At 39.9% G+C, this 26,288-nt stretch overlaps 1 protein-coding gene across 1 annotated transcript; it reads left to right on the plus strand.

Moving 5' to 3' along the window:
* Positions 1 to 1,273: 1,273 nt before the first annotated feature.
* KDSR (3-ketodihydrosphingosine reductase) lies at positions 1,274 to 25,585 on the plus strand. The gene is made up of 10 exons (XM_066559261.1): positions 1,274 to 1,381; positions 8,087 to 8,176; positions 9,266 to 9,322; positions 14,155 to 14,220; positions 14,368 to 14,463; positions 15,422 to 15,613; positions 17,315 to 17,398; positions 19,731 to 19,814; positions 21,605 to 21,706; positions 22,069 to 25,585. Exons 1-10 carry the CDS (start codon positions 1,274 to 1,276, stop codon positions 22,186 to 22,188), a joined length of 999 nt encoding a protein of 332 aa, XP_066415358.1. The 3' UTR covers positions 22,189 to 25,585.
* The last annotated feature ends 703 nt before the right edge of the window (positions 25,586 to 26,288 follow it).

Below are 26,288 nucleotides of genomic sequence, written 5' to 3' on the forward strand. Positions count from 1 at the left end.
TAAAGGGTTTATGTTTTCTACCTCACTGAGACAAGGTATTTCCCATAGAAGGGAGAGCTCTCTGTCCTCATCCCATTCGGAGTGCACGATGCAGGAACGTTCCGACACATCTCCACAATTTTCGTCATGTCAATTGGTAACCTCAGGCAATGTATTAACAAGTTGGTGTACAAACAGGTGCTTCATTCTCTATATGAGAAGTCTGTGTAAAGACCTCGGAGCAACCTCCCAGTATCTGAAGGGAACCCGCAGGGAAGACAGAGAGGGATTCTTTCTCAAGAGCTGTAGTGACGGGACAAAGGGGAATGGGTACAAACTGAAAGAGGGCAAGTTTACCTTGGATATACAGAAGAACTGCATTACTATGGGGGTGATGAGGCACTGGAGCAGGTGGCCCAGAGCAGCTGTGGATGGCCCATGACTGGCAGCATTCAGGCTGGACGGGGTTTTGAGCAACCTGTTCTAGTGGAAGGTGTTCCTGCCCACGGCAGGAACATCGAGATGATCTTTAGGGTCCCTTGGAACCCAAACCATTCTACGATTTCATGGTTAACCACCGTCAGGGGTTTTTCTCCTTTCCGTCCCGAGGCCGGCAGTTCCCTCCTCACGGACAGGGCATCCAGGGCGAGCTCCGAGCCCACGCCTCCGCGGCAAGCTGGCGCGCACCGCCCATCTCGGGGCAGGCGGCAGCGGCGAGCCCACGGGCCGGGCCCGCCCCCGCCCTCACGCTGCCCTGCAGCTGGTACCGCCGCCAAGGCTGGGCTCTCCTGACCGGGGCCGCCCCTCGGTGCCCCCCGGAGAGGCCGCCACGGGCAGGGACCGAGGGGGGGCGGCCGCGCAGCGCCGCCACTGTCCCGTAGGGGGCGCTGCGCCGCGCCGGGAGCCGCTCCTGCTTCCCGCCGCCCTTTGGCTCCGTCCCTGACCCCGGCAGCGCCGCGGGCCCCAATCCGCGGGCCCGGCCCCGCCGCGCCGCCAACCCGTGCGCGCCCGCCCCCCGCCCGCCGGCCAATGGCGGCGCGCGGGCCCGCGCCCCGCCCCGGCAGCCAATGGGGCGGCGGAGCGGCGGCCGGGCCCGGCCCCTCCTCCCGCGGCCACCTCCTCCGCGCCGCGCTCGCTCCCGCTCCCCCTGTGGCAGCGCCGTCCCCGCCGGTCCCGCCGCGGCACGGGCAGCGGACGGGCGGCCCCGCGACCCTCGCGCCGCAGCGCCCGCCCGAGGGGCTCGGCCCTCCGCCCGCCCGCCCGCTGCCCCTCCTCCGCCGGCGCAGCCCAAGCCATGCTGCTCCTGGCCGCCGCCTTCATCGTGGCCTTCGTCCTCCTCCTGTACATGGTGTCGCCGCTTATCAGCCCCAAGTCGCTGAAGCTGCCCGGCGCGCACGTCGTGGTGAGTGCGGCGCCCCTCGGGAGGGGCGCGGGGCGGGGGTCCCCGGTCGCCGTCCCGCTCCGCCGCGGGAGGAGGCAGCGGGCGGGCGCTGCCGCTCGGCCTGGGCGCCGGGGGAGGCGGCGGGATGGCTCCCGAGCCGCCCGTCCTGCGCTGGGAAAGGGATGGAAGGAGGGAAGGAAGCCGCTGTCTCCGAGGTGGGGGCGCAGGATGGGGACAATGCCCCGCTGGCAGCCGGGGCTCTGGGCGCGGGAATCCCGCGGCCGGAGCGGGGAGAGCGGGGAAGGCGCTCGGCGGGGAAGGGAGGTTTGGGGACACCCGGAGCCGGGCTGGCGGCCGGGCAGCGCCAGCCTTGGGGGTGCCCGCGGCTCCGAGAGGAAGCGTGGAAAACTGGCGGTGGCACCCCGAGCTACCAAAACACCGGGAGCCACAAGTCCCGGGAGATAAGGAAATGACCTGTCCCGATGGCTCTGACAACCGCTGCGTGTCCCGGTTGGCTTAAGGCGATGGTCTGAGTCACCATCTTCCAATCTCAGCGCTGGCTTTTTGAGACATTCCTTTTGTATTCTCCAAAGCCACGGGTTACCTCGAGTTTTCTTTTAGCATCTCCCAGGGTAATGACGTGGTGTGTGTACACACGCATAAACCAAAGGCCAAATCTATGATCTCCTTGGTCTAAAAAACCAAGTCAGGTATGAGGAAATGGAACGACCAATACAAAGGAAGTGGTCAGATGACACTTGGGCGCCCTTTCATCTTTAAGCACATTGATATGGATGTCTTTGAGCAATATTTTGACAAGATGGTAGGAAGAAGTCTTTGGAAGAGCATACTGTTGAAAGAGACCATGACTAGTACATCGCTGGAAGTTATATGAATATGTGGCTTGGGAAGAGGGGGACGGAAGAAAGGGGAATACTACCTGTTTGCTTTTGGAGGCATCACAAAATAGTGAATTTGGGCACATGACTGCAAATGCGTTAAGCAGTTCAAAGGATTCAGGGTCCTAGAATCAGCTTTCTTAGTTTATCTCCAAATCTCCAGGGTATGTTTTGTGCAGAGAAGCTGCAGTTCACTGTTTGTTTAAATTTACTGTAAGTGAGTAGTTTTGTTTTGTTGTTTTTTTTTTCATTATTATCTTTTGGAGTTCCTCTTTGGAGGATGGAGCTGTCCCCAGAATGATTAAGATGTTTCCAAGTTGCAACAGTGCTCCCAAGTTGCTTTATGGAGTAGGTGTTAACTTGGGTGCTGTAACTGGCTTTACAGCATCATATTCTGTGTGAGGTGTGTTCAAGGTTGCATTAAGGTTCTTGGGTTATGGCTCTTTCCCTGTAGGAGTAATGATTATTAAGCCAAAGGTGAAGGAGACTTCCACACTTTTGTGACTTTTGTGAAGAAATAGAATAGCAAACATAAAAAGTGAAATGGATTTTGCTTGGTTGGTTTTATTTATTTATATATGCAATGATTACATGGAGTTTTGTTGGTTCTGTGTCATGATTAAACTCCTTAAAAGCTACTTGGCTCTTCCAATCAGAAGGGTTCATTAAAACAAATTCACATTAAAAATGATGAGACTATTCTTGTTGGAGAAGCCTTCCTGTAACCATTGCTGCTAATTAGCAGTTTATGCTCAATTTGGTACTAGTAGAAGTCTGAAAAACAGTTTTCCTGCAAGTCCTGTAAAATTAGGAGTTCTACTGGAAAACTAACTATATGAATATATTGATGATGAAAAATCTTACAGAAAGGCTGTAAGATATATCCAACTTGATGATACAAATACAAATCTGCAGGCAAACAGTTTTATTGATGTCACCACTTGTAGAACTGCTTGCTTTCTAGTCTCGCTTTCAAGTCTTCTCACTGAAAAAGATCAAAATCTGTTTAAGTATCAGGCCTCAGTTAAACGCACTGTTGAAATAAATAAAAGAATGACCTGCAAATTGTGTATATAGCTGGTTGAGCCATTTCAACAGGGTGAGTGATTGTCATTGCACACTATAATTTTTCAAAATATACCTGAATAAATTGCTTTACTTAAGCAGAAAAAGTCAGTCTTCCCTAGAAACATTTCTTTCTATGGATCTGTTCAAAGTATAATGAAATCTGTTGCATTTCTGAAGGAAGGTCATTAGGCAATTTCAGAGGCTATTACATACCAGTTATTGAATTTTCAACTTAAGTCAGCATTCTTTTCACTTTTAATCCTTCAGAAAAATTATTTCTCTTTACTCCTAGCAGTTATGGTTAGGAGATGTCTGAGTTATGGCTGAATAACTTACTCTGGCTGCCATTTGGGATAGGAATTTGAAGCAGAAAACTTGAGGTTTTTTTCCTTTGTCCTCTCCCACAGTCATTTGCGCGTTTGCGTGACAGAAGCCCTTGCTGTGTTAGGCGAGATGTGGTTTCTGGAAAAATCATAGAATTATAAGAGCCCCTTTTTCTTAGAAAAGGAGTGCTATTCAGAGTGAGAGTCTAGAGAACTCCAAATTACTCATCGTCTAATCTTGTGGGTTCCTCACCCCCTGTTCCCCCCCCCCCCACCCCCATCCTTATCTGCTGTGTATTTTCTTTACCCCAACTAGCACCACTAAATGATAAGGGCTTTCTCTGCTCTTAAATTGGCTCAGGCATTAGGTTTAACTTATTTTAAATAAAATGCTTCTTAGATGCTTAATATTTTTTAACTTCTTGCATGACTAGGAAAACAATTCTCAAAGAAAGGGTGTAAAAGTTGTTTTTGTACTGTAGAGATGCGGCTTCATGTGCTGAACTTCTTCATGCTTTGGGATTCAGAAGGCAGTTTAGAACATTTCTTATTTTGCCATTGGCTTTATGTCTCCTTTGTTCTCAGGCTACAAACATGTCACGGATTCTGTGAGACTAAGATAGTATTTTGGTAGCTGGCTGTAACAGTAGACTGGAGTATGAAAATAGGCTAAGGCAGTCACCACTGCTGCATTTGCATTGAGCTCACTCGCACCACATTTAATTGCTCTTTATCAGGGGTGTTACACCTGCTCTCTATACATGTTCTCTCTTCAGTTTCTCTACAAAAGTTTTTGAGTGATGTTTAAAAACTCCATGCTGAAATATGAACGCTGATCTTCTCCCCTTGTTTCAGCCTTAATCTTTCTAAAACCAAGTTGAATTTCTGAGAAGAACCCAAACCCCTGAGTTTGCATTCAGTGTTATGAATGCAGTTATCCAAGTTCGGAATAGCAATGGCAGGAAATGGAAAGACGTGACCTGCTTGGGACTGTCTCCCATTGAGTTTGACAAGGGCCCTTTTTAATGTAGGTGCAGTTCAGGATGATCGTGCCGAATCCTCCTGCACGTGGGTCATCTCTAGTCCAGTAATTTCCCCACTTCTGTGCAGAACCCAGCCTGGTGACTGTGGTCAGCTGTCAGGAAGGCCCATCTTGGTGTCTCAGCACCTTTGTCGTTCCTGTGCTGGGAGTGATAAGATCTGTGGTTTGGGTACATCCGAGTGGTTCGGCAAGAGGTCATTTTGAGCCTAGTCAGACGTGCTAACCACTTAGAGCCAATTAAAGGCATGTTCCATTTCAGTAGAACCTTCTATCAGAGCACTGTCTAAAAGCATGAAGCCAGCTTGCATCCAGTTATCAGTGAAAGTTACTAAGTTCTATTGGAGATGCCATATCAAGTCTTGATCATTCCTGATGACAGTTCAGTTAATTTGGATTTGGACTGTCTCATCAAATGAAATTAATTTCCAGTATATCAAATTTGAAGATCTCATAGATCAATTCTCTTTACTCGCACCACTGTTTCCACTTATAAGGGGGAAATAAATCCTGTGACACTTAAAAATTGAACTCTATTATCAGGGATCGTAGCTCAACAAGTTGTAGCCAAGTACTTTTTGGCATACGTAGTTTGGTACCTCTTCTTTTTAAGCATGGAAACAGCTCAGTAACACTGCTCAAGTGTTGCATTCTGAATATCTGAATTAATGCTAAGGTTTAATTTTGCCTTCTTGTCAAAGTACTAATCTGTGATTTGAGTTGCAGTGGCCAGATTTTTATTTTTGGTCACTCCTCTGAGGCTGGCTTACAGTAAAATTTAAAAATGGGAGTGGTGGCAATTCAAATGTCCGGAATTAATGAAATGCAGTAGCAGTGTAGAACCATTAGCCACAAGGGTAAGTAATTGTAATAATGTTGGCTTTAACAGAGTAGGTATGTGCTCTTCTGTTACTTCTGAGCATGTTAGGAACTTACATACCTAACAGACCTCATAGATTTGCTTAGGTTAACTTCATTATAGCACAAAGCAAACTTTTCACTGGTGTTGGAGATTTTATTTTTTGCTATTACAGTAGCACTCATGGTGAATGCTCCTTTAAAGATGTATTAGTAACAACCTCCCACGTGCTTGTAGCAGCCTCCCACCTAAATGCTAAAGTTCCCAGCTAATTGATATTGCACTTTATCATCAACCAATCTGATATGAGCTCTGTCCAGTGTTCTTGGGTGTGACTGTAAATAAAAACTTCCTTTTTCTGTTTCTTGCATGACTTCAGACATTGTCTTTCTGAAGTGAACGTTAGCGCTGTTTGACAAGCTGGAGGCTTGGTGCCAGTACCTTCACCTGCAGAGAATTCCTCAAGCACTGGTGTAGTTGACCCATTCCTAATAGTCACCAGTTTGTGCTGGTAGTAATCAGCTGTCTCACCAAAAATTGGAATTGGAGCAGTCTTCCATGCCCATTGATTAGTGCTGGTGTACCTGCTGCTGATGTGTGGAAGCATCTCTCACATATTATGGATCTGAGGTCTGCCTGAATGTATCAAACTATTTTAACCTTTTCAGCTATGTATTGAAATATTGCAATCTATTTTAAGAATTTCAGTGTATTTGTTGCTTCTGTCCCTAATGAATCATTAAATTAATTCTGTGGTTCTGCTGAAGTGACAAATCAATAATTGACACTCGCACTCTTATGGACTTATTTACTCTGAAAGCTGTCGTCGTTGTTTTGTAATACTGCAGACAGGGTTTTGCATTTCTTGGAGTTATCCTCAAAGGTTTGGGTACTGAGAAGCTAATCTTGCAGAGTCAGTTAGAAGTTAATCTGAAGCAGTTCTCTCTAGTAACAGAGGAAGCCTAAAGTGCCAAAATTAGTCTTTGTGAATGCTACTCCCATTCTTGGCCCATTTTCGGCTCAAGATGAACCAGTCAGAAACTGTGGATTGTGTCGAAAATCTTTGCTGGGATTATTTTATTTGCACTAAGCTGTTTTTGAAGGCTAGTGGTAAAATACTCAAATGAAAGAAGAGTTTAGTGACTCATGGGAATGTACTTCTGACTCTTCTGACTTTACTGCCTCCGGGAGTGGAAAGAATTTTGAGGATAATGCAGTTCTGAAAACAAAACTGAGACATTACCTAATGAGAAGACAACACAAGGCTTTTGATAGGATGTGTAGTTAGAGATTGGGATCTTTGCTGGTACACTAAATAGCTCAATGCCTCCATTTTCTTAAAATGGGGGAGGTAGCCTTTCACTGGAGTCTTTGGAAAGGTTTTGATGAAGAGCAAAAGGTCATGATTTCCAAAGAAATCTGAATTTCATCTTCTTCCAATTCTTCCGAACTCATTTCATCAATGTGTTTTTCTTTAAAATAACTGCTTCTAGGTATTTTGTTCCAATATTTTCTCAATATGAGTTTTAATATGCTGTTTAAGAGAAATTCTAATAACTTGGGAATATAAGGAAGATACCAGTGTCCTAGAACTAACAGCACATGCAGACTGACACTGATCCAAGTCACCTAAAGATGTCAGGCAGACATTTTTGTTTTAGTCAAAAAGAGAGGTCAGGATTGTCATCTACATCTTGTTCCACAGGCAGTTCATAAATAGGTTTATTGAGGGTAGTGAGAGAGGTGGTAAGGTGACTTTCAGCTGTGTGTTGGTATGATTTGTCAGGGTACACTCCTGCAGCATATGATGCAGGACTGTAGCCATCAACCTGTGTTTGTCTAATATTAATGAAATATTAACTTCCTGTTTGCATATAAGACTATCCAGATGGTACAGCATGGAGGAAGAAGAAAAAGTTATCAAAATTTAGGTGTTGGCATCCCCAGTAAACTGAAATAGCAGGATAGGATGGGGACAGTTCAAGGTTCTGACTGGGGGACTGAAAAATACACTACAAAGGGCAAATTGTTGAATTAATGGGATTTTTCCCTTAATAAGGAAGAAAGTGTTTTTTGTTTATGTTTGCATGATGTCATCTTCAGAAAACAATCTGCAATAGCTGATTTTACAAGTAATTTCTACTGTGGCCAGGTCTGAGGGGACAGTATGTAATGGCAGTGTCATGGCATTCATAATGATTTCAAACTTCTAAACAAGATGCTTTTAGAAGTAGCCTATGGAACATGTGAGAGCGCCCACGTGGGAGTGGTCTAAGTGTGCCTGACAACAGAAATGACCAAAAACTGAGGTAAAACTGGTTTTAAGGTAGAAACAAAGGCTCATTGATCTATTCAGATCTTATGTTTCATTCATACTCCATAAGTAAGCTAACTTTAGTACGTCTCCTGTATTTGTGTCTCATTGGGTGATACTTTAACCTCAGTATGTTTTTGGAATTTTCATGTGATTTGACTCATACATATGTGAGAAGAGATGAGAATAGTGGACTAACACTGATATTTTCAAACAACTTTTAGGTAACTGGAGGCTCCAGTGGAATTGGAAAATGCATTGCTATTGAATGCTACAAGCAAGGTGCTTTCATAACACTGATTGCAAGGGATGAGGTAAGTGCATGTGTAATTTTACTGGCTAAACTGTTCACAAAATCTGTATAGGTGGGGAATAATTTTGGAATAGATGATTATTCATACTACTTCAGTGGGTATTTTAAAGGGACCCTAAGCATTCCAAATTAATGCATTTGAATAGCAGAGGTGGCTGCCTTTTTAAGAAGCATAGCCCAACATGGAATTTGTGATTAGCTTGATTTAAAACTTCACCAGTGCTGTTGCTTTGTTTATTGGTATTTGTTATATCATTGTCTAGATTTGTGCCAGAGTACAAAATCAGGAAAACCCCTATATTGGTTAAAACTGTGGAATTTCTCTACAGTAAGTGACATGTGGGAGTTTAATCTTCTCTAAAATTCACAAAATGTACTGGTGTCTAATCAGCATTATATCATAGTGAAAAACTCTTCATCAAGACAGCTTTGGAAGGAAAAGCATTGCTTTGTTGGTTTTTTTGGTTGCTGTTTTTTAACTAAGAGGTATTCAGAATTTAATTGGAAATACTCTGTTTCCATAAGAGGCTGTTGTTTTATTTGTTGCAAAAAACCTAATTATTCTGGAAATAAAAGCATTTAATTTTTGGGGGGCCCTCAGTCCTAGCTGATTTGATAATTTACTTACACTTGAGAACTTACTTTACATAACCTTGAATGTAGTCAGAATTAAGAGAATTTTTCTTGAAAGGATTATTACACTTTGAATTTACCAGATTTTTGTGATTTGATGATTTCATGCCAGTGATTATTCTGCAGGAAGGTTTATGTAATATCACATAAATAAAAATAGAGCCAAAATAAAGGAGAAGAACCAATACCTACAGTTTCAGGTGCTCTCTGTAGCATGAAACAAAAACGTTAGATCGTTTTTGGAAGTCGTTACTGGCTTTAGAACACAAAGTGAAAAACAGAGAAGTGAGTTCTTGATAAATTTTATGTTTTCATGTCTTTGTAAGTCTTCAAAATGACAGTAAAATGTTCTTAACTATTTGAGGATAACTTTGGGGGGCTTTAGGGCTTAAGCCATATTGAAGTACTGAGGACTGCTCTCAGAACTATGTTTCAGTTGTCTCTGTGTCCATTTCAGAACAAGCTGTTGCAGACGAAGAAGGAAATAGAAAAGTATTCTGTTAATGACAAGCAGGTAAGGTCATTGCCAAGAGGGGCTGTTGTGTGTTTTGTTTAAGACAGTGACTACAACACAGTTCACTGGTTCTGTATTTAAAACAAAGTTGTTTGACAAAACTGAGTGAGGACTCAATATTTGGATTCAGGAATACCAGTCTGTTTACATTAGATGTTTTGAGCTCTTGCTATATTTGATGTTGCCTAGTTAGTGCATTAGCCTGCTTTTCTTAGAAAAAGATGTCTTCATCTGTAGGTGTAGGATGCTTTTTTGGAGAGCTGCAATTTACTGTCACTTGATAAGCATTTTATTCTTTCAAATGAACTGGAAGAACCATTTTTTTTTTCCTCAAATACCATGTTTTTTGCAATTCCTAAATACAGCATGTGTCTTGGGAAAGAAGTTTAGTTGCTTGTTCCCAGGTTTATTTCACTAGGTCGTACTTTTGTTCCTTTTCCTGACTGATTCCTGTACCAGTTACACAAGTTAAATTTGTGAAGTTCAGAGACTTCTAAACATAGAAGCTGCTTTGCTGCATAGATAATGCACTTGTGCATGAGGGCAATAGTTTAGAGCTTGCAGAAGTACTAACTTGGAATAGTTAGGCTTGCTGTGTTCAAAACATGCAAACTTGAGGTGAAATAGTAAAATAATTTTTTCTTACTACTAATAATGAAGGGGAGAGGGGAAATAGTACTGAAACTATTAACATCTTTGATTTCTTGTGTTCCAGGACTTTGTTATCATAAAAGTAACTTAGTAACTAAGTTCCTTTCATGATCACAAATAAATGCAATTCAGTTGTCCATAATTTTTATGGGCCCTCAGTCCCAGCTGATTTGATAATTTACTTATACTTGAGAACTTTTACTTTAAAGAATTGAATTGATAAACTAGATATTCTGTTGAATAGAAGCAATGAAAAAAGTGTATATTTGCTGGCACAAATGTTAGTATAGTAGCTGAAAATTATACAAAATTTTTTAATACCTCCATTTATAAGATAAGATAGATGCTTCCTTATATTTTTATCAAATGGCTCAAGCTGGTTTGTTTTGGTTTTTTTTTTTCTGTGCATGCTGCCTTACTCAGATCAACTTTGTTTGAAAATGTAAGCTATTTGAGGTGAGGAGAAGCTGCATTTTGCCCATTAAAAAAAATCCTGATAACCATTTTCTTTTAGCTGCTCTAGCAGTTTCCCAAGCTTAGCATTACAGTTAATCCCTTGTCAAACACTGTGTCAGGATGTTCTTGTTAAAATCTGTCCTAGCTTGATAGATGCTGACTTCTAAAAAGACTATTATTTGGTGCATGTATCTAGGAGTTTCAGTGAAAATCTCCAAAAGCACCTTCAAGGCTGAGCGAGCTCCAGTGTGGACTGACTAGGACTTTTTTTGCAGAAGCAGTTTCAGGCTTGCAGCCAGGTTAAGCAGCTGGCAGCAGAGGTGGTAGGCAGGCTGACTCCTCTGTAGCTGCTGGGTTGTGGACGTGGTCTCAGGGAAGCCTGACTGATCTGAATGAACAGAACTGGAGAAGGCAGGGAGTCTGGGGCAGAGCTGGCCTTGGAACAACAGATCAAAAACTGTAAAGTGACATTAGATGAACAGAGAAGCTGTACAAAAGGATTACTGAAAGGCTGTAGAGAAAGGTGATGCCTGGTATAAGTAACATACACTGACTGTAACCTTTAGTAGATCACAGAATCGTGGAATGGTTTGGGCTGGAAGGCACCCCGAAGATCGTCTAGTTCCAGTTCTCCTGCTCTTGGCAGGGTCACTTTCCATTAGACCAAATTGCTCAGACCCCATCCAGCCTGGTCTTGAACACTTCCAGGGATGAGGCATCCACAGCTTCTCTAGGCAACCTGTGGCAGGGCCTCCCGGTAAAGGATTTCTGCCTCGTATCTAATCTAAACCTACTGCCTTTCAGTTTAAAGCCATTTCCCCTTGTCGTATCATTACATGCCCCTCTTCAGCTTTCTTGTAGGCCCCCTTTAGATACTGAAAGGCAGCTGTAAGGTTTGCCTGAAGCCTTTTCCATGCTGCACAACTTCTCTCTCAGCCTGTCTTCATAAGAGGGGTGCTCCAGCCCTCTGGTCATTTCTGTGGCCTCCAGCAGGTCCATGTGCTTCCTGCGGCCTCAGAGCTGGATGCAGGGTTCCAGGTGGGGTCTCACCAGAGCAGAGGGACAGAATCCCCTCCCTGGCCCTGCTGCCCACGCTGCTTTGGATGCAGCCCAGGACACGTTTGGCTTTCTGGGCTGTGAGTGCCCATGGCTGGGTCATGTCCAGCCCCTCATCCACCAGTACCCCCAAGTCCCTCTCGTCAGGGCTGCTCTCACTCAGTTCCTCTCCCAGCCTTCATCAGTGGAGGGGGGGGAGATTGCCCCAATCCAGGTACAATACCTTGTACCTGGTCTTGTTCAACTTCATGAAATTCCCAAGAGCCCACTTCTCAAGCTTGTCCAGGTTCCTCTGGATGGCATTCTGTCCTTTGTGTGTGTCAGTTGCACCACCAATCTTGGTGTCACCTGTAAGCTTCCTGCAGATCTCATTGTCTGTGTCCTTGAAGACACTGAGTCGTCCCATGTCAAGAGGCGCAGAGATCCTCAGAAAATACTACTGGTTTTTTGGGCATGTGCTGTCACTGTTGAGCTCTTGGATACATACTTCAAACCAAGCTGCATTGACAACCAGAGTCTGGCCTGTATGTACCTTTAATGTTTCACGTTTGCCTGTGATTTAGAGTGCTGATGGTGCAGCCTCTCTGGATGTAGGTGTGCACCGCAGCAAAATCTTTACCCTTAGAGTTTTTTTCCAGTATTTTTTAAAAACCTTTTTCTAATCTAGAATATTCTCAGTTACTTTACTGGGGATTGAGTTGATCTTCTATTGGGGATTATTAATGATCCAACATCATGCAATATTTAGAACAAAATGTGATGAGCAGGGCTGGACATAAGACTACTTCTGGTGTCCTAGATGTGGATCTATGCTCCATATTTTGGAGTAAAGGTAATTAGTATAGGGCAGCAGAAAGAATGTATGATAAGAGAAGCAAAGAGGTGAATTGTACAACGTGATAGTAGTCAGTAAAAGCTGTGGTAGTTCCCGAGTGTGTTGTTCACAGTGTAACTAATCTATGCAATCTGTTAAATTAACAAATTGCTCCAGTTTCTATAGAGAACTGTGATTTACTTCATCCCCTCACTGATCTTGGCAAAGACATCCACATGATAATTCAGTGTTGTTTGCATTCAGCTGCTGTTTTGTTCTTAAACTTACGAAAAAGATAAATGTTTCCAAAACGTAATAAATGCCTTAAGGGGATTCCTGCCAATAACTTGTGCCACAAGTTTACTCTGCTGTCCAGCTACACACAGTGCTGGGAGGCAGGAATAGCCAACCTGCTGTACAGGAATGGCAGGCACATTCTGTTTATGCAGCTGAGAAGTGTCACAGTCTGACCAGGGGCAGGACTGACGAATCACTGGCTGCCAAAGCAGTTAGTTACACTGTGGTGAGCTTTTTTTTGTGTGTGTGTGTTTGCCCACATGCTCCATGATAATTGGTCATGAGCATACTTTTTACAAACTACTGATGACTTGGGTTTATTTTATCTCTGACTTTTAAATTAATTTGACCACAGCAACAGAAAGGATAGAAGCTGGAACAAGAATACAGGAGTCCTTCCTATGATTGCAATAGGAGATGGCTTTTCTGTTCAAGATGAGGAATTGCCCCAGAGCTCTGTTGATGGCTTAGCAGAGAGAGTAGCTTATTTGTCAGCACATGGTGTTTGCAGCAGTCACAGTTTGGAAGTGGTAACCCAAAAGAAGCAGTGCTTTCTTTGGCCAGAAGTTCATTTGAAGGTGTTTGAAAACCTAGTTCTCAGACCATCTTGCTGAAAGTAGTCAGTGACTTTCAAGGAAAAAAGGGCCTAACCTGCTGCAAAAAAACCATATCACTATCACCTCTTTTCCTTCATCCTGCCTGCCCACCCTTCCCTTCTGCTTCTTTCTTCCTTGGTTATTTTAATTTTTCTATATCTTTCAAACTAAACCCTTTAATGTCTGATTTTCAGACAAGATGTAAATATGTACACATGCCTTCGCTTTTTTAGATATTTATGACACTGTGCAATGAGTCAGTTTCTCATAGAATTTTTATTTTCATTTTGTCCTTGAGGTGTCCCAATTAAATATTATGCAACTAGGTTTACTACTATTCTTAAAAAAAAAAAGGCATGAAATAAGGAGGTAGTGTGCATTGCAAGTACTAAAATTAGAGGGGTTTTAACACTTGCTTCCTAAATTTTGGAAGAGAATTTTTTTTGCAGTGCTGGTGCTGCTGTTTCAGGGTAACACTGCAACAATGCCTTGCTATGAGGTGGAAAAAACCAATTTTTTCTATAAAGATGAGCCTAAGCCATATGAATGGTTTGACTTATGTTTAGATGATGAAAGTTAAACAAAACACTGGGGAATTTTGATTGTCTTAGTTTAAATAGCTTTTACTAAACTTCATGTAAATAACTGTCAGTAGTGTTTCTTAGTACAGTACATTAGAAATTGTACTTTGCACATGAGTCACTGCTTTGAAGATCATGAAGTGCTTATTTGTTCTTAATGTAATCTTTATTATACTAGAACCAGTGTGTGAGGGGGAGGAGCTTGGAGGTAGCTGAAACTGCTTTCTCCAGTGTGTAAGAAGTGCAGAATATCTTGTCAAAAGGACTACTTTTTTTGTGGAAAAGATATGGCATTGGGCTTGTTTCATTTTGAAAGGCTCTAAGTCAGCAATTACTAGACTTAGTGTGTTGTGAAAATGTGCTTTCACTTTTCTTTTCTAGGTTGTACTCTGTATTTCCGTTGATGTATCTAAAGACTATGAACAGGTGGAGAATGTTCTAAAACAGGTGAGAGAATAACTGATTCACATGCATGTCTTGAGAAGCTTATCTCTGTGTGTTGTATTTCTGTTTGAAATAGTTTATTTGGTATGGTGATATAGGAAGGTTTTTTTTCCTCATAAAGAATATCTTAACCTCTGTCCCCTCTTCCAGGCTCAGGAGAAGTTGGGGCCAGTTGACATGCTCGTAAACTGCGCAGGAACATCAGTTACAGGAAAATTTGAGGATATCGAAGTGAATTCTTTTGAAGTGAGTGAGCATACTTTTTTATTTCAACATATGATGATTTCTTATTTAACCATTCTAACAATTAGATTGCATTCCCATGTCTGCAGACTTGAACAGTGCTACACTTGACTTGTGCTAGCTGTCAGAATCTCTTCAGATTTGCAAAGGTTGCCTCTAAGTTCTCCCCTAATGATTTCATATAGCTTCATTTTTTTCTCTTGAAGATTTTACAACAATATTTTTAACCTGCTTAAGAAAAATGCAGCTGTTATCAGTGTTCAGTTCTGAGATACACATATTCTTTCAGCTTGAGAAGCTGCTACTCTGATGAAAAGACAAAAAAGCCACCCCAAAACACCTGTATTTTGGTTACTTTTTGCCCACAGCCCTCAGGCCTCCATTCATCTACAGACAATGCTGAATCATCTGAAAATACTAAATGGTCATAATTTTATAATAAATTTGAATCATCCATTTTATTACTTGTATAGGCTATCAGTTATGGTTTGTCTTGTAGAGAATGAAATTAAAGACTTCCCTTTATCCTGGCAAAGAATAAAATCGCTGAAACGTGTAGATACATAGCATTTTTCCTGTTTCCTGTTTTAGAAAGCTCTTTAAACTTTCAGTATGTTTTCATGCATAAATGGATTGCTTCCTGGAGGCTGTTCAGGTTAGATTTTCCCTGAAATATTATTCTTTCTCCTTCAAGGCCATATGGTTCACAGTATTATCAGTATCCTGTATGCTATTAAGACTTACAGGATTTCTTTTGGCTTGGAGTGAGATTTTTAGCTATAAAACAGTTTATGAAGCTGTAGAATAGAAAACAGTTGTTTCTTTTGCCAGAACAGATCTGGTGAACTTGATTGTTAAAGCAGACTGAAGTAGGGTGTTTTTCATAAATAAGACCGAACAGCTGGCTGAAGAATTCTGGCTCTGAGGCTCAAATGCTCCAATATTGATGTTGTTTGTACAGAGATTAATGGCCGTCAATTACCTGGGCAGTGTTTACCCAAGCCGAGCAGTAATCGCTACCATGAAGGAGCGCAGAATGGGAAGGATTGTCTTTGTGTCGTCTCAGGCTGGCCAGCTAGGCCTGTTTGGATATACAGCTTATTCTCCCACCAAATTTGCTCTTCGAGGGTTGGCTGAAGCCCTGCAAATGGAGGTATGTGTGCAGTGGTTTTAAGTAATTTTGGTTATAAACAATTTTGTTTTAACTGTCCTATTTAGCACAGGACATTTTCATTTAAACAGATTGGGGGGGGGTTGTATTGTGCAGCATTGCTAATATCTGTGTGTTATTTGCCCTCATTTGGCAGCAGTACAATCTTACTGCTCTGCATGGTTTGCAGAAACTAACCTGCTTTCAGTTGCACAAGAGGGAATAGATTGAATCTGTTCCTAAAACTGAGTATGACCACATGTGGAGACATTTTTTCGATCTTTTATTTTAATTAAAAGGACTAGTTTTTAAAGACTCTTGCTTAAAAGCCTTCTTCAAGGTTCTAAGTGCAAAATGGTATTGAAGATATCACATGGATGCATGAGATTGCCAGTTTGTTTGAGTGTCCATGGTAAATGGTATGTGAACCATATGAAACTGTAGAACTCCTAAGCTAGAATTTGAGGATTGCCCACCAAAACAAAAATTTGGTTCGTGGTTACTCACCCTTCTATATTTTCATATATATGAGCTTTTTATCCTGCAGTGATCTAAGCTTACATTTAAGACCAAAACCAAATACTATTTTCATTGTTCAGTGGAACAAGGTGGCTAAATACATTGTAGTAAGAGAGATAAAACTGATTTGAAAATTACTTTTGTCATTTTCCTGTCAGGAATGTGTGTTTGAGTAATTATGTGTTTATATATGAAATGCCTTTGTTTAGTTCCAGACCCTTACATAGTCCCTGTCATATGCCTTGGTCAGGATAAGAATGTGGGGTAAAACTGCCTCTAATCACTTCTGGTCTGCCAGATAGAACACTGTGAATGCAGGGTCTTTCTACAGACTGGTGGCAGGTACTTTTTTGGAGACTGAATTATTCAAGACTAAAAATAGGGTGTTCATGGGCGTGTGGTGTGGTATTTCAGGAAGTGTGCTCAATATAGAATGTTTCATAATATAAATAAAAATGCTCGGTGTTTTACAACATTTTGCTTTATCATAGCCCTCTGAATATTTTCTTTTTTTTTTTTTTTATTTGTATTGTGGTACAGATTTGCATTGTAGCAGTTTGAATAGGATTGCACTAAGTAATGTAATTCTGTGACACATACATACAAATACATAAATAAATACAATCCTTGATGTAAGACCTTCCATTTTCCCTCACATTTTCCAATTATTTTTTGTATCCTTAGACTTTGACCTCTTGCAAGTTTTTACCATGGGTTGGAAAGCCTTGAGAGTATACCTCTTAAAGATAACAAATGTGAATTTTACATTTTTGGGTTTTTTTCCTCAGTGAAAGCCGTTTTGGCCTTGTGTTTATAAATGTTGGGTACTGGTATTTGACAGTGGCTTAGTCTTTTAGAAATTGAAATTGGTAAAATTATAAACCTAAACTACTTTAATATTCTTCCTAAGTGTCTTGAAAACCACCAAGATTCATCAAATAATTTGCAAAGTTTTTAGGGAATTTTATTAGAAAAAGCACCACAACTACCTTTTTAAAATCTTTGCTGTTTTGTTTCTCAGTTCACAAATCTGCAAGTCTTGAAATTGCTGAGTACTTAACCCTAGACGCAATCTGAGTTGTTGTTTGCTGAACAGATTAAATACAAGAGAAATTAATGAAATTATAAGGGACATGTAAAAGCTGTCAGTATTAAGGTAACACTTAATGCTTTTGTGAAACACAGGTAAAACCTTACAATGTCTACGTAACGGTGGCCTATCCTCCAGATACTGATACTCCTGGCTTTGCAGAAGAAAGTAAAACAAAGGTAAATTGTCCTTCAATTTTTGAAATCAGTGTTTTTAAATCATAATAAGATTTTAAGAAGTACTCTTAAACACTTCAATTTTACCAGTTTTTAACTATGCAGAGTTATATAGGTTGCTGGATAATTTTGTGTACTTTCTTGTTCTGAGGCTTTAATACTTGCCTTTAAGATCTAAAACATTGTAGAGTATTCCTGCATGCCATCAGAATATTGCTGTGGGGTGGTAAACTCTAAAATCACTGTTTGTTTTGATATTAAAGCTTAATTAACCAATATTGTTGTTTTGCATCTTCGATAATGTGTGGCTGTTGTGATAGATGTGACAGATGGAAGTAAACCTCAGTTCCTTCAGTGGAGCCTGCAACCGGATCAAATTGTATGAATGCATGTAATGACCCAGTTCAGTAATGGCTGTTCTCTAGTATTACAGTAGAAAGGAAACTCTCTGGCACTGTGTTCATGGTGGAAATGACAGTATTGCTTTTCAGAAGGATGTGTCAGCAGCAGGAGGCCTTTTTCATTTGTATTACCTTAAAAGTGAAAGTTTTGACCTTTAGTCACCTCTTGTCATTTTTCATGTCCATACATGTGAAGTATAATACCAAAAACCACATTCAGGCCCCCTGTTCAGACTACAGCATCAGGTAACCAGAAAAAAAATCTCTTTATTTTTTATTTGCATACTGTGAACTAGAAATCTGCTATCTAAGGCTATCATCTTTTCAACATGCACCATCACGTACAATTGGAAATTGAGTTTGAATTCCATTTTGTCTTTCACCCGTTGAATAGGAATCAGCAGGGATTGTATAACACAATTCTTACTTCATCATTTCTTGGTACAGATATTCTGTATTAAATGTACACTCCCACACATCCGCATAAAGTGCCAGAATTAGACATCTGCAGATACTTGTATAGCTTGCATATTCTCTAGGATTTTAGCCTATTTCAGGGCACCAGCAGGCACCAGGAGAATGTACTGTTCATCTAAGATTTCTCTTTGAAAGAGATTGAGAGAGATTTATCTTATTTGTCAAAAAAGTCTGTTTTGTCTTTTAGGAGAGAATTATGCTTTGTTTTAGCCTACATGACCTCTTTGGATGACTTGCTCTTAGCATGATAGTGTACCTTAAATCTCTGTAATATTGCATTGCTCTGACATTCCAGATACTCATTTATTGTTGCATTTATTTAATACTACTGGAATAATATTAATATTTAATACTAATTAGATCATATGCCTCTATCTTGCATCTCCTTATTTTTCTCTGTAATTATTGAATGTAGTGAAAGAAAATGTCAGGAGCTAGGATATAGCTTTCCTGTATTTATTCAGTAAGCTTTTTTTTTTTTTTTTGAGGTAGCTGCCTCACAAATGACAGCCATGCCTTGGCCAGCTGACTAGCCAGATCAAGCATTTAATGGCTGATTTCTGCCTGCCTTATTCCCAACATGTCATTAAATTTAGCTGTCACTCCTGAACAGCTGCTATTTTTTTCCCAGATTTAGAGTATTTGAATTACTGTTGATATTCCTGTAACTCATTCAGATTCGTTTGATACTGGCCAGTCAGCTCAAAAATAAATAAGGGGCTGTGAAATGGAGATCTGATGACATGAGCCATGTCACTGTAGGAATGCATGTGAAAGGTTTTTGTGCTGGCAAAGGCACTGATGTGCCCCTGGCCACCCTTAAAATACACATAGTAAAAAAAAAATAAAAATCAGTGAGCTTGGTTGATGAAATCAAAACTCATAATTCTACAAATATTGGTAAATAGGCCCTTTTCTATGAAATTTAATTACTGTAGTACTTCGATGATGAGAAACCTGTAGTTGCTCAACTTTTCCCTAGAAGTGCTTTTTTAAAAAATAATAATCCAGAATTAAACTAATCCCAGTATTAGAGTAGGCCTGAAAAAAAAAAAAAAAGCAAGCTGTTTTATAGGATCTTAAAATATTTCAGGCCCATCTTATACTTAATTTCTGGCAAAAAACGTTAATGAACAAGTGTAAGTATTGAGGAAAAATAGTTAAAGCGTTTTGATAGCTTCTACTGAAAATAAAATACTTGGGAGAAAAAAACCTCATTTTCATGGTAGTAATAAAGTATATACAAAAAAAGTACTACTTGAGGAAAAGTTGTCATTTCCCTTTGTAAAATTGGACTATTATTTATGAACATACTTATACCTTTGTTTAAATGGCTGGTTTAGGTGACACGTGCTAGCAGTGATGCCATCTGTGACAAAAGACCCAAAATTTGACCTTCATGTTTTTCTCTCCTATGTGTGCTTAGTCAAACTTAAACTGGTGTTTTTCTATTAAAGCCCTTAGAGACGAAGCTGATTTCTGAAACCTCATCTGTTTGCCAAGCGGAGCAAGTTGCCAGAGTTATAGTGAAAGATGCCATAGTAAGTAAATTGTGTTTTTTGAGCATGTTCTGTGGTGAAGAGACTGGGACTGAGACTGTAAGATAATGGCTAAGCTAAATGCAAAAGCAATTAACACAAAACAGTTCTCTTAGGGTAGTTTGAACAAGAGCTGTTTTCTTAATTCTTCTTTTGCCACTGTGCCCACAAACAATTTTATAGTCTTTCAGAAGTAAAAGGTATCTGAAGTTGTACATAGACAGATTAAAATGATGCATCAGTATGATGCAATGTCTCAAAGATGGATTATGACTGACTTGAAAGCACTGAACTATTGACTTTTTATGTATCAAATACCATTTGTCTAACCTCAAAAGCTTGTTGTACTCTTATTTTTCTTGAAGATGAGTTCATATAAAATAATTTTACAATAAAGGAAGGCAGTTGACCTTTTTTGGTTTTTAATATCTGAAGTATGTGATTTATGAGTTATTAAAATACATTAAATGCTGTTCTTAGTGTATTGCCTTTCTGAGGATTTTTTTTTCAATGTTTTGTGCTAGGGAATGCCTGCATGCTTAATAAAGCACCTCAGAATAGAAGCAAACATGAAATTTCATGATCATAAAGCACACCCGTTGAATCCTAAAATCTGCAATTACTTTGCAGTTCCAAATACTCTTGATCTTCAACATGGTTTACATCTACAGCAGGTGTTCCGTTGTGAAGTTTTTACAGTGTTTTCACAGATACAGCACATAAACACAAAATTATGTCTGATTTTGTTTTTAAAGCAAGTACTACCTCAGTAGAGTATTCTTCTCTGGTGATTGAGGAAAATTGATCTCCTCTCTCATCTTAAGTATCTGGTATATTTATACCATACTTTCTACACTTTGGATCGTATATTAGTTCAGACATGGTCTTTATGCACTCTGGCCATCAGCAGAGAGACTGAAATAGAAACAAGAAGGTGTTTGTGTATTCTCAGGTGTGTGTTGGGAAATAATAAGATCTAATAACCTCTACTACTTTGCATAGATTTACCCCTAACCCTGAATCAGGAACTCCACCTTTTCCTTTCACTTCCACATTCCACAGACTTGGTCCCACAATGTTTCAGAAAGTCTGTCTGGCATAAAGTCAAATGAAAACAAATGAGAGAAGCCTGGGAGTAAGAGCTGTAGAACTGCAATTTTACTGTAAAGTAATTAAAGTTGTTTGGTTGTTTGGGATTTCTTCCTGGTATCTTCCCCCCCTTTTCTCTCCTCTGAATTGGTTAGCAAGCTGTGTCTTGCAGTTAAAAATCCTTGATGTAGGTGAAAGAGAACCTGCTACCCAGCATTTGAAATACACCCCCTTGCAAATCTCATGTGATAAGCAAGCTAATTTTAACAAAAGGCAAGCTGTATTTGTCATACAATTACAGTAGTGGTTGGTGATCTGATAGAGTTAGGGTATCAGTCTGTTTCTGAAATATGCTTATAGCTGTGAAGACTGTCATGTATTTTCTATAGAAGTAAGCATGCCTCAAGAAGAAATTTACAGCCTTTATATCTTGTAAAAATCTGCAGTAATTTAGCACACTGTCTTAAGAGAAATTAGCTTCCTTTTCCATTTTTAAATGAATGCCTTTTGGAATGTTGCTGTATAGCCCAAAATATTTTGGAGTATTTTGCTTCTTAATTGTGGCAATATATTTTACAATAAAATATTTGTTGTTAGTGATATCACTTATCTGTGTCGATCAAGAGTAGCTGTTGAAATAAGACACATCATGATTTGCCACAAATGGGGAAATTACTGTTTGTTTTCTTAATCCTTCTATCCAGCAAGGGAACTTCAACAGCTCAGTTGGATCAGATGGTTACATGCTGTCAATATTGACAAGTGGAATGTCACCAGTCACTTCTATTACTGAAGGTCTTCAGCAGGTAGGATTTGGGAAGTACCTGTTGTCATATTTCTCGTAGTTCAAAATAATTTCAGAGTGTAGAACATGATGCAAGAATGGATTATCTTTTCATCAAATGGCTGTTAATACTGTGGCACTTGGGTTTAGGAAACTGCAGTAGTTTCTTCAAGCTGAAACAGCAAGTTGGTGACTGAGCTGAGAGTATTCACTGCTACTCAGTCCTGAACTGTTACATAGTTAGCTTGGTTTGGCAAGTTTGTTTTCTGAAGATTATATAACATGCCTGCCTAGAACTTGGTTTTAAAAAAAAATTTATGACTCATTAATAAGGTGCAATCTGGGATCCAAAATGAATTGAAAGCTGTTTCTCTTTGTTTCCAGGTTGTTTGCATGGGCATTTTTCGCATCATTGGCCTATTTTACCTAGGAAGTTTTGACAGCATAGTTCGTCGCTGCATGATGCAAAGGGAAAAATCTGAAAGTGCAGATAAAACTGAGTAATCTTTACTATGAGTGGAAAGAAGAATGTCAAGCGGTCCTGGACAGCTTGCTGCTTAAGTGGGACTCAGTTTTGCTCCTGAAGGATATAGGCTGGAAGTACTTGCATGTATGACAGAGGAGTCCCCTCAAAAGCTATGAAAGAAAAAACAAAAGTACAAATCCAGAAAATGCCAAACTATGCAAAAGTGCGAATGAGGATTAGATATCTTTTTTTTTTGGTGATTTGAGTTGGAAAGAATTTGGAGAGCTCATAAGTGATCTGCAGAGTAGAATTTGAGAATGGACAATGTGCGGTAATTCTGGACAAATACTTAAGTTTTCTCACTTTGGTGCTTATGGATGAAATAAGTACCATGACAGACTGGGCTGAAGTAGATTGAAGTCCCCTGAACAAGCTGGTACCTTCTGCTAACGTTTTGGGACTGCTTTTGATTTAGAATGTTAACTTTTCCTTTGGCCGATCTACAGATCCTTCTGTCAATGACAGCTTTCCTTATTCTGTCCAACATACAACTGGAAACCTGAAGATCACAAATATGTTTGTATGATCCAAGCTTTCTCAGTGTGGGAGTAATTAAAAAGTATGGTTTAATATATGCATACTTTCTAAAGGGAGATGAAGAACCCGTTCCCACAGAGAAATGCTAGGAGATGTGGTCGGGTCTGTAGTTCTTCTGGCCTTTGAAGTATGTTGTGAACAACAACAAAAAAAAAATCAAACCAGTATCAAGTGTGTCAGTTATAACTCAGCATTTTAAACCATTGAAACAATGTAGAATTTTTACAGAGACCTAATCTGCCAGTTTTTGCTCTGGAAAGGGAAGTGGCTTAATGCTACTGTTATGCACATTAATTTCAAAGCTGCAAATGATGAGCCAAACCAGTAGTTGATGATGGAATCAATTATAATTAAACTGCCGGGCTCTTCCAGTAGCAGGAATGTAGCTTTTTAGGGCAGAGGGGTCAGCCGGGGGGAGAGGTGTGTGTCAGAATGGCCTTCCACACTGCATTTTATCACTGCACGGAAAAGCTTTCACATGAGAAATTACATAAAATACTCTCCTTATATGACCCACTTCTAATTTGTTTCATTTACATTATCTGAAACAAGGCTGCTCAATAACTGCTTCAGAATATACAGAAGCCAGTGGTTGTTTCTAATACATCTCGTTTAACACTGAAAAAGCTTGATGCATAACAATGATGTTTTAAGGGTGCACTATGTATACAGTTTATTTAATGGACCACTATAGTATAAGTGCCTTGTGAGCTGCTTTTTTTTTCAAAAGCTGCATATTTTGTATTTGTTAGCACTGGTGTGTTTTCAAGGTCATATTTCCATTTTCATTCAGTACTCTGAATCTAAAATTATGTGTAAAACCGGGCACTTTCACTTCTTTGACAGTAATATTTAACAACCAAAATAGGCAAAATTGATTGCTTCTGTTAAGAGATTCTCTATATCTATTTAAGAAGATGTATTCAATTAAACTGAGATAAAAATTAATAGGTGGTTAACTGGAAAACCTTAGAATGTAATTTATTGAGGCTGGTTTTTTTTCCCTCTCTGAATTAGGTTGACCACTTTTCAAATTTTCTTCACATAGACTAAACTTGCTTTAATACCTGGTTATAAACATATTTTTTTGGAGAGGATCACACTGGTGCTCTCATTTTAAGTGGTGAAAGTTCATTAGATTGCAAATGTTGAGGCGCTGTTGAATTCTTCACCAAGTCAGTGTTTTAGGTCCTGCCTCCTGATTTTGTTTAGATATGTGAAGTTGTGCATGCCTATAATATAATACTAATTTTGAGACTATAGTGTATTCCTGCATTTTTAAACAGCTTGGCTTCAGTGCAAAGAAATCCAGTGTGCATTTGTATTTCCTGTGCTGCTTAATGTGAGTGACATAAAGGAACATTTATCATACATCCATTGTCAACATTGCTGTGTTTCTTAAAGCAACATAACAATGCTATTCATAGAATCATGGAATGGTCTGGGTTGGAAGAGACCTTAAAGATCATCTCATTCCAACCCCCCTGCCATCAGCAGGGACACCTTCTACTAGACCAGGTTGCTCAAAGCTCCATCCAACCTGGACTTGGAACACTTCTTCAGACCCTATGATCTATGTTATTCTGGTTTTGATGCAAATCAAATATTCTTGTGACCACCTGAAAAAGATACCAAAAAGGGTGAATGGGTTGTGTTGTAGTTTGAAAGAAATGCTTATGCATGTGACTTGATACCAGCACAAGCTTGAAGGTCAGGACTTAAAACCAGTAAGCCTTTGGATACTTGAATTTTTGGATCTTCAACTTGTAATGTTAAAGGGTTTGCATTTAAGAAACATGACCCAGAAGGTCAGAGCACACACAACACTATGGCAGCTGGGCCTCTAAAGCTTTCAGGTTGGACATCTTGGATTGCCACTCACCTCCCAGTCATGACTGATAGAATGCAGTGCAAGTATCTGGATAAGTAAGACTACCAGGTGAAAGTTATGGCCCTGATCTACAGACACCTCAGTTTTGCAGACCTGATTTTGCATAGTGTAAGTGGTTGTCACGACAGTGAAACTGTAGGTTGAACCCTCAGCAACTGTGGAGGTTGGAACAAGGTATGTTTTTTAAAGCAAGAAGAATAATCTTTTTCATTGTTCCAGTTTCTGCTGTTGCAAGTTAGTGATGTTAATTTTAGCTGATAAACTTCTCCACTGTTTTACTGTCAAAACAAGGTAAATTGTCAACTACAGCAACCTTTGGTATAAATTTTGTTTTCTTATGCACATTCTCTATCTACCAATGTACTCATTTTAAGGTCCAATATAAAGTGAAGGAGATGCCTTGTAATCTTGTGGAAAAATGTTTAGCAGTTGAAAAACTCTTGCCAGTTTAAATGTTACAAAACCTCTGCATCGAAATGTTTTAGCAGTGTATTAGACCCGTGAAAATCTTCAAATAGGCTTTACTTTCTACTTACTGTCTAATTGTCAATAATTTAATCACTTGTGCCATATCATTTGCTGTCTTGTCTCTTGTTTTCTTGGCCAGCCTTTAAGATTCAACTTAGGCTTCGATAGTCTTTTCCATTCCATGTAGTTTCTAATGACTCTTTGTTTTATATACCGATTTATTATAATTTTACTTCTAGTTTACTTCACCAAAGTGTTCACGTGCAATTTAAATAGATTTAATATTTTAATAAGGAAAAATATATAGGTGAATAAAGTTTATTTGCTGTGAAAAACTCTAGGCACTTTTAAATGTTAAAGATATATAGCATTATTTGTAAAAAGAAACTTTGTGCTTATTGCGACATCATCTTTTGTGCCAGAACTGTAAACTAGTTTTCATATTTTATATTTCTCAAAATAAATGGAGAATCAACAAAGCCTGTAACTTTTAACTTCTTTGAGAGGATAAAGAGTAATGGATAAATTCATTTGCAGGGCTTTGGTGTGGTGGTTTTTTGTTAGTTTGGGTTTTTCTTTTTTTGAACCCGAGATTAGCTCAGCAGGAGTCTCTTAAATTTTAGGACAGCAGAGGGGGCAACATATCCTTCCATTTTAGCAGCTTAGGGCAGAAGTAAAAAAAGATGTAAAAAACTCGACTGAGCATTGTCAGCAGACCCATTATCCTCAAACTATAATGAAAGTGAAATTAAATCGACAAAACCTGCCTTTGTTGCTGGAGGTATTGCCAGTATGTAACCAGTGCTTGTGCTCTCTGGAAGTGCTTTTGAGAATCTTGAGGAGCCAAGCGATGCTCATTCTTCCTAGCAGAAAACAATAGAAGTAATAGTTAGGGCAGATGTCTTTCTGTACCAGCACTGAGCACGCAGCTGTGTAGAAAATCACTGTATTATGTTGGAGTTCTGTGGTAGGAACCACAGGCTTGAGTGTGTAGCTTGCCCCCAGCATAATAGTGAGGAAAAAATAGTGCTAAGATACTTACTCTCAAAGTAAATTCAAAACTGTAAATGCTCAATCTTTTAAAGAGACATTTGTATTAAATTATCAGAGAGGCAGAATCAAAGATGGATTGAGGAAAGCATATGCTGTCTAAAATGCGTTGTTGGCGTTAATCTTTTAATT

Source organism: Molothrus aeneus, chromosome 1, assembly GCF_037042795.1.
Source record: "Molothrus aeneus isolate 106 chromosome 1, BPBGC_Maene_1.0, whole genome shotgun sequence".
NCBI classification, from domain to species: Eukaryota; Metazoa; Chordata; class Aves; order Passeriformes; family Icteridae; genus Molothrus; species Molothrus aeneus.

Coding starts and splice junctions, on each gene's coding strand:
- KDSR (XM_066559261.1), top strand. CDS start 1,274: ATGCTGCTCCTGGCCGCCGCCTTCATCGTGGCCTTCGTCCTCCTCCTG. Junction 8,177..9,265: donor CACTGATTGCAAGGGATGAG/GTAAGTGCATGT, acceptor TGTCCATTTCAG/AACAAGCTGTTGCAGACGAA. Junction 15,614..17,314: donor CTGAAGCCCTGCAAATGGAG/GTATGTGTGCAG, acceptor TGTGAAACACAG/GTAAAACCTTACAATGTCTA.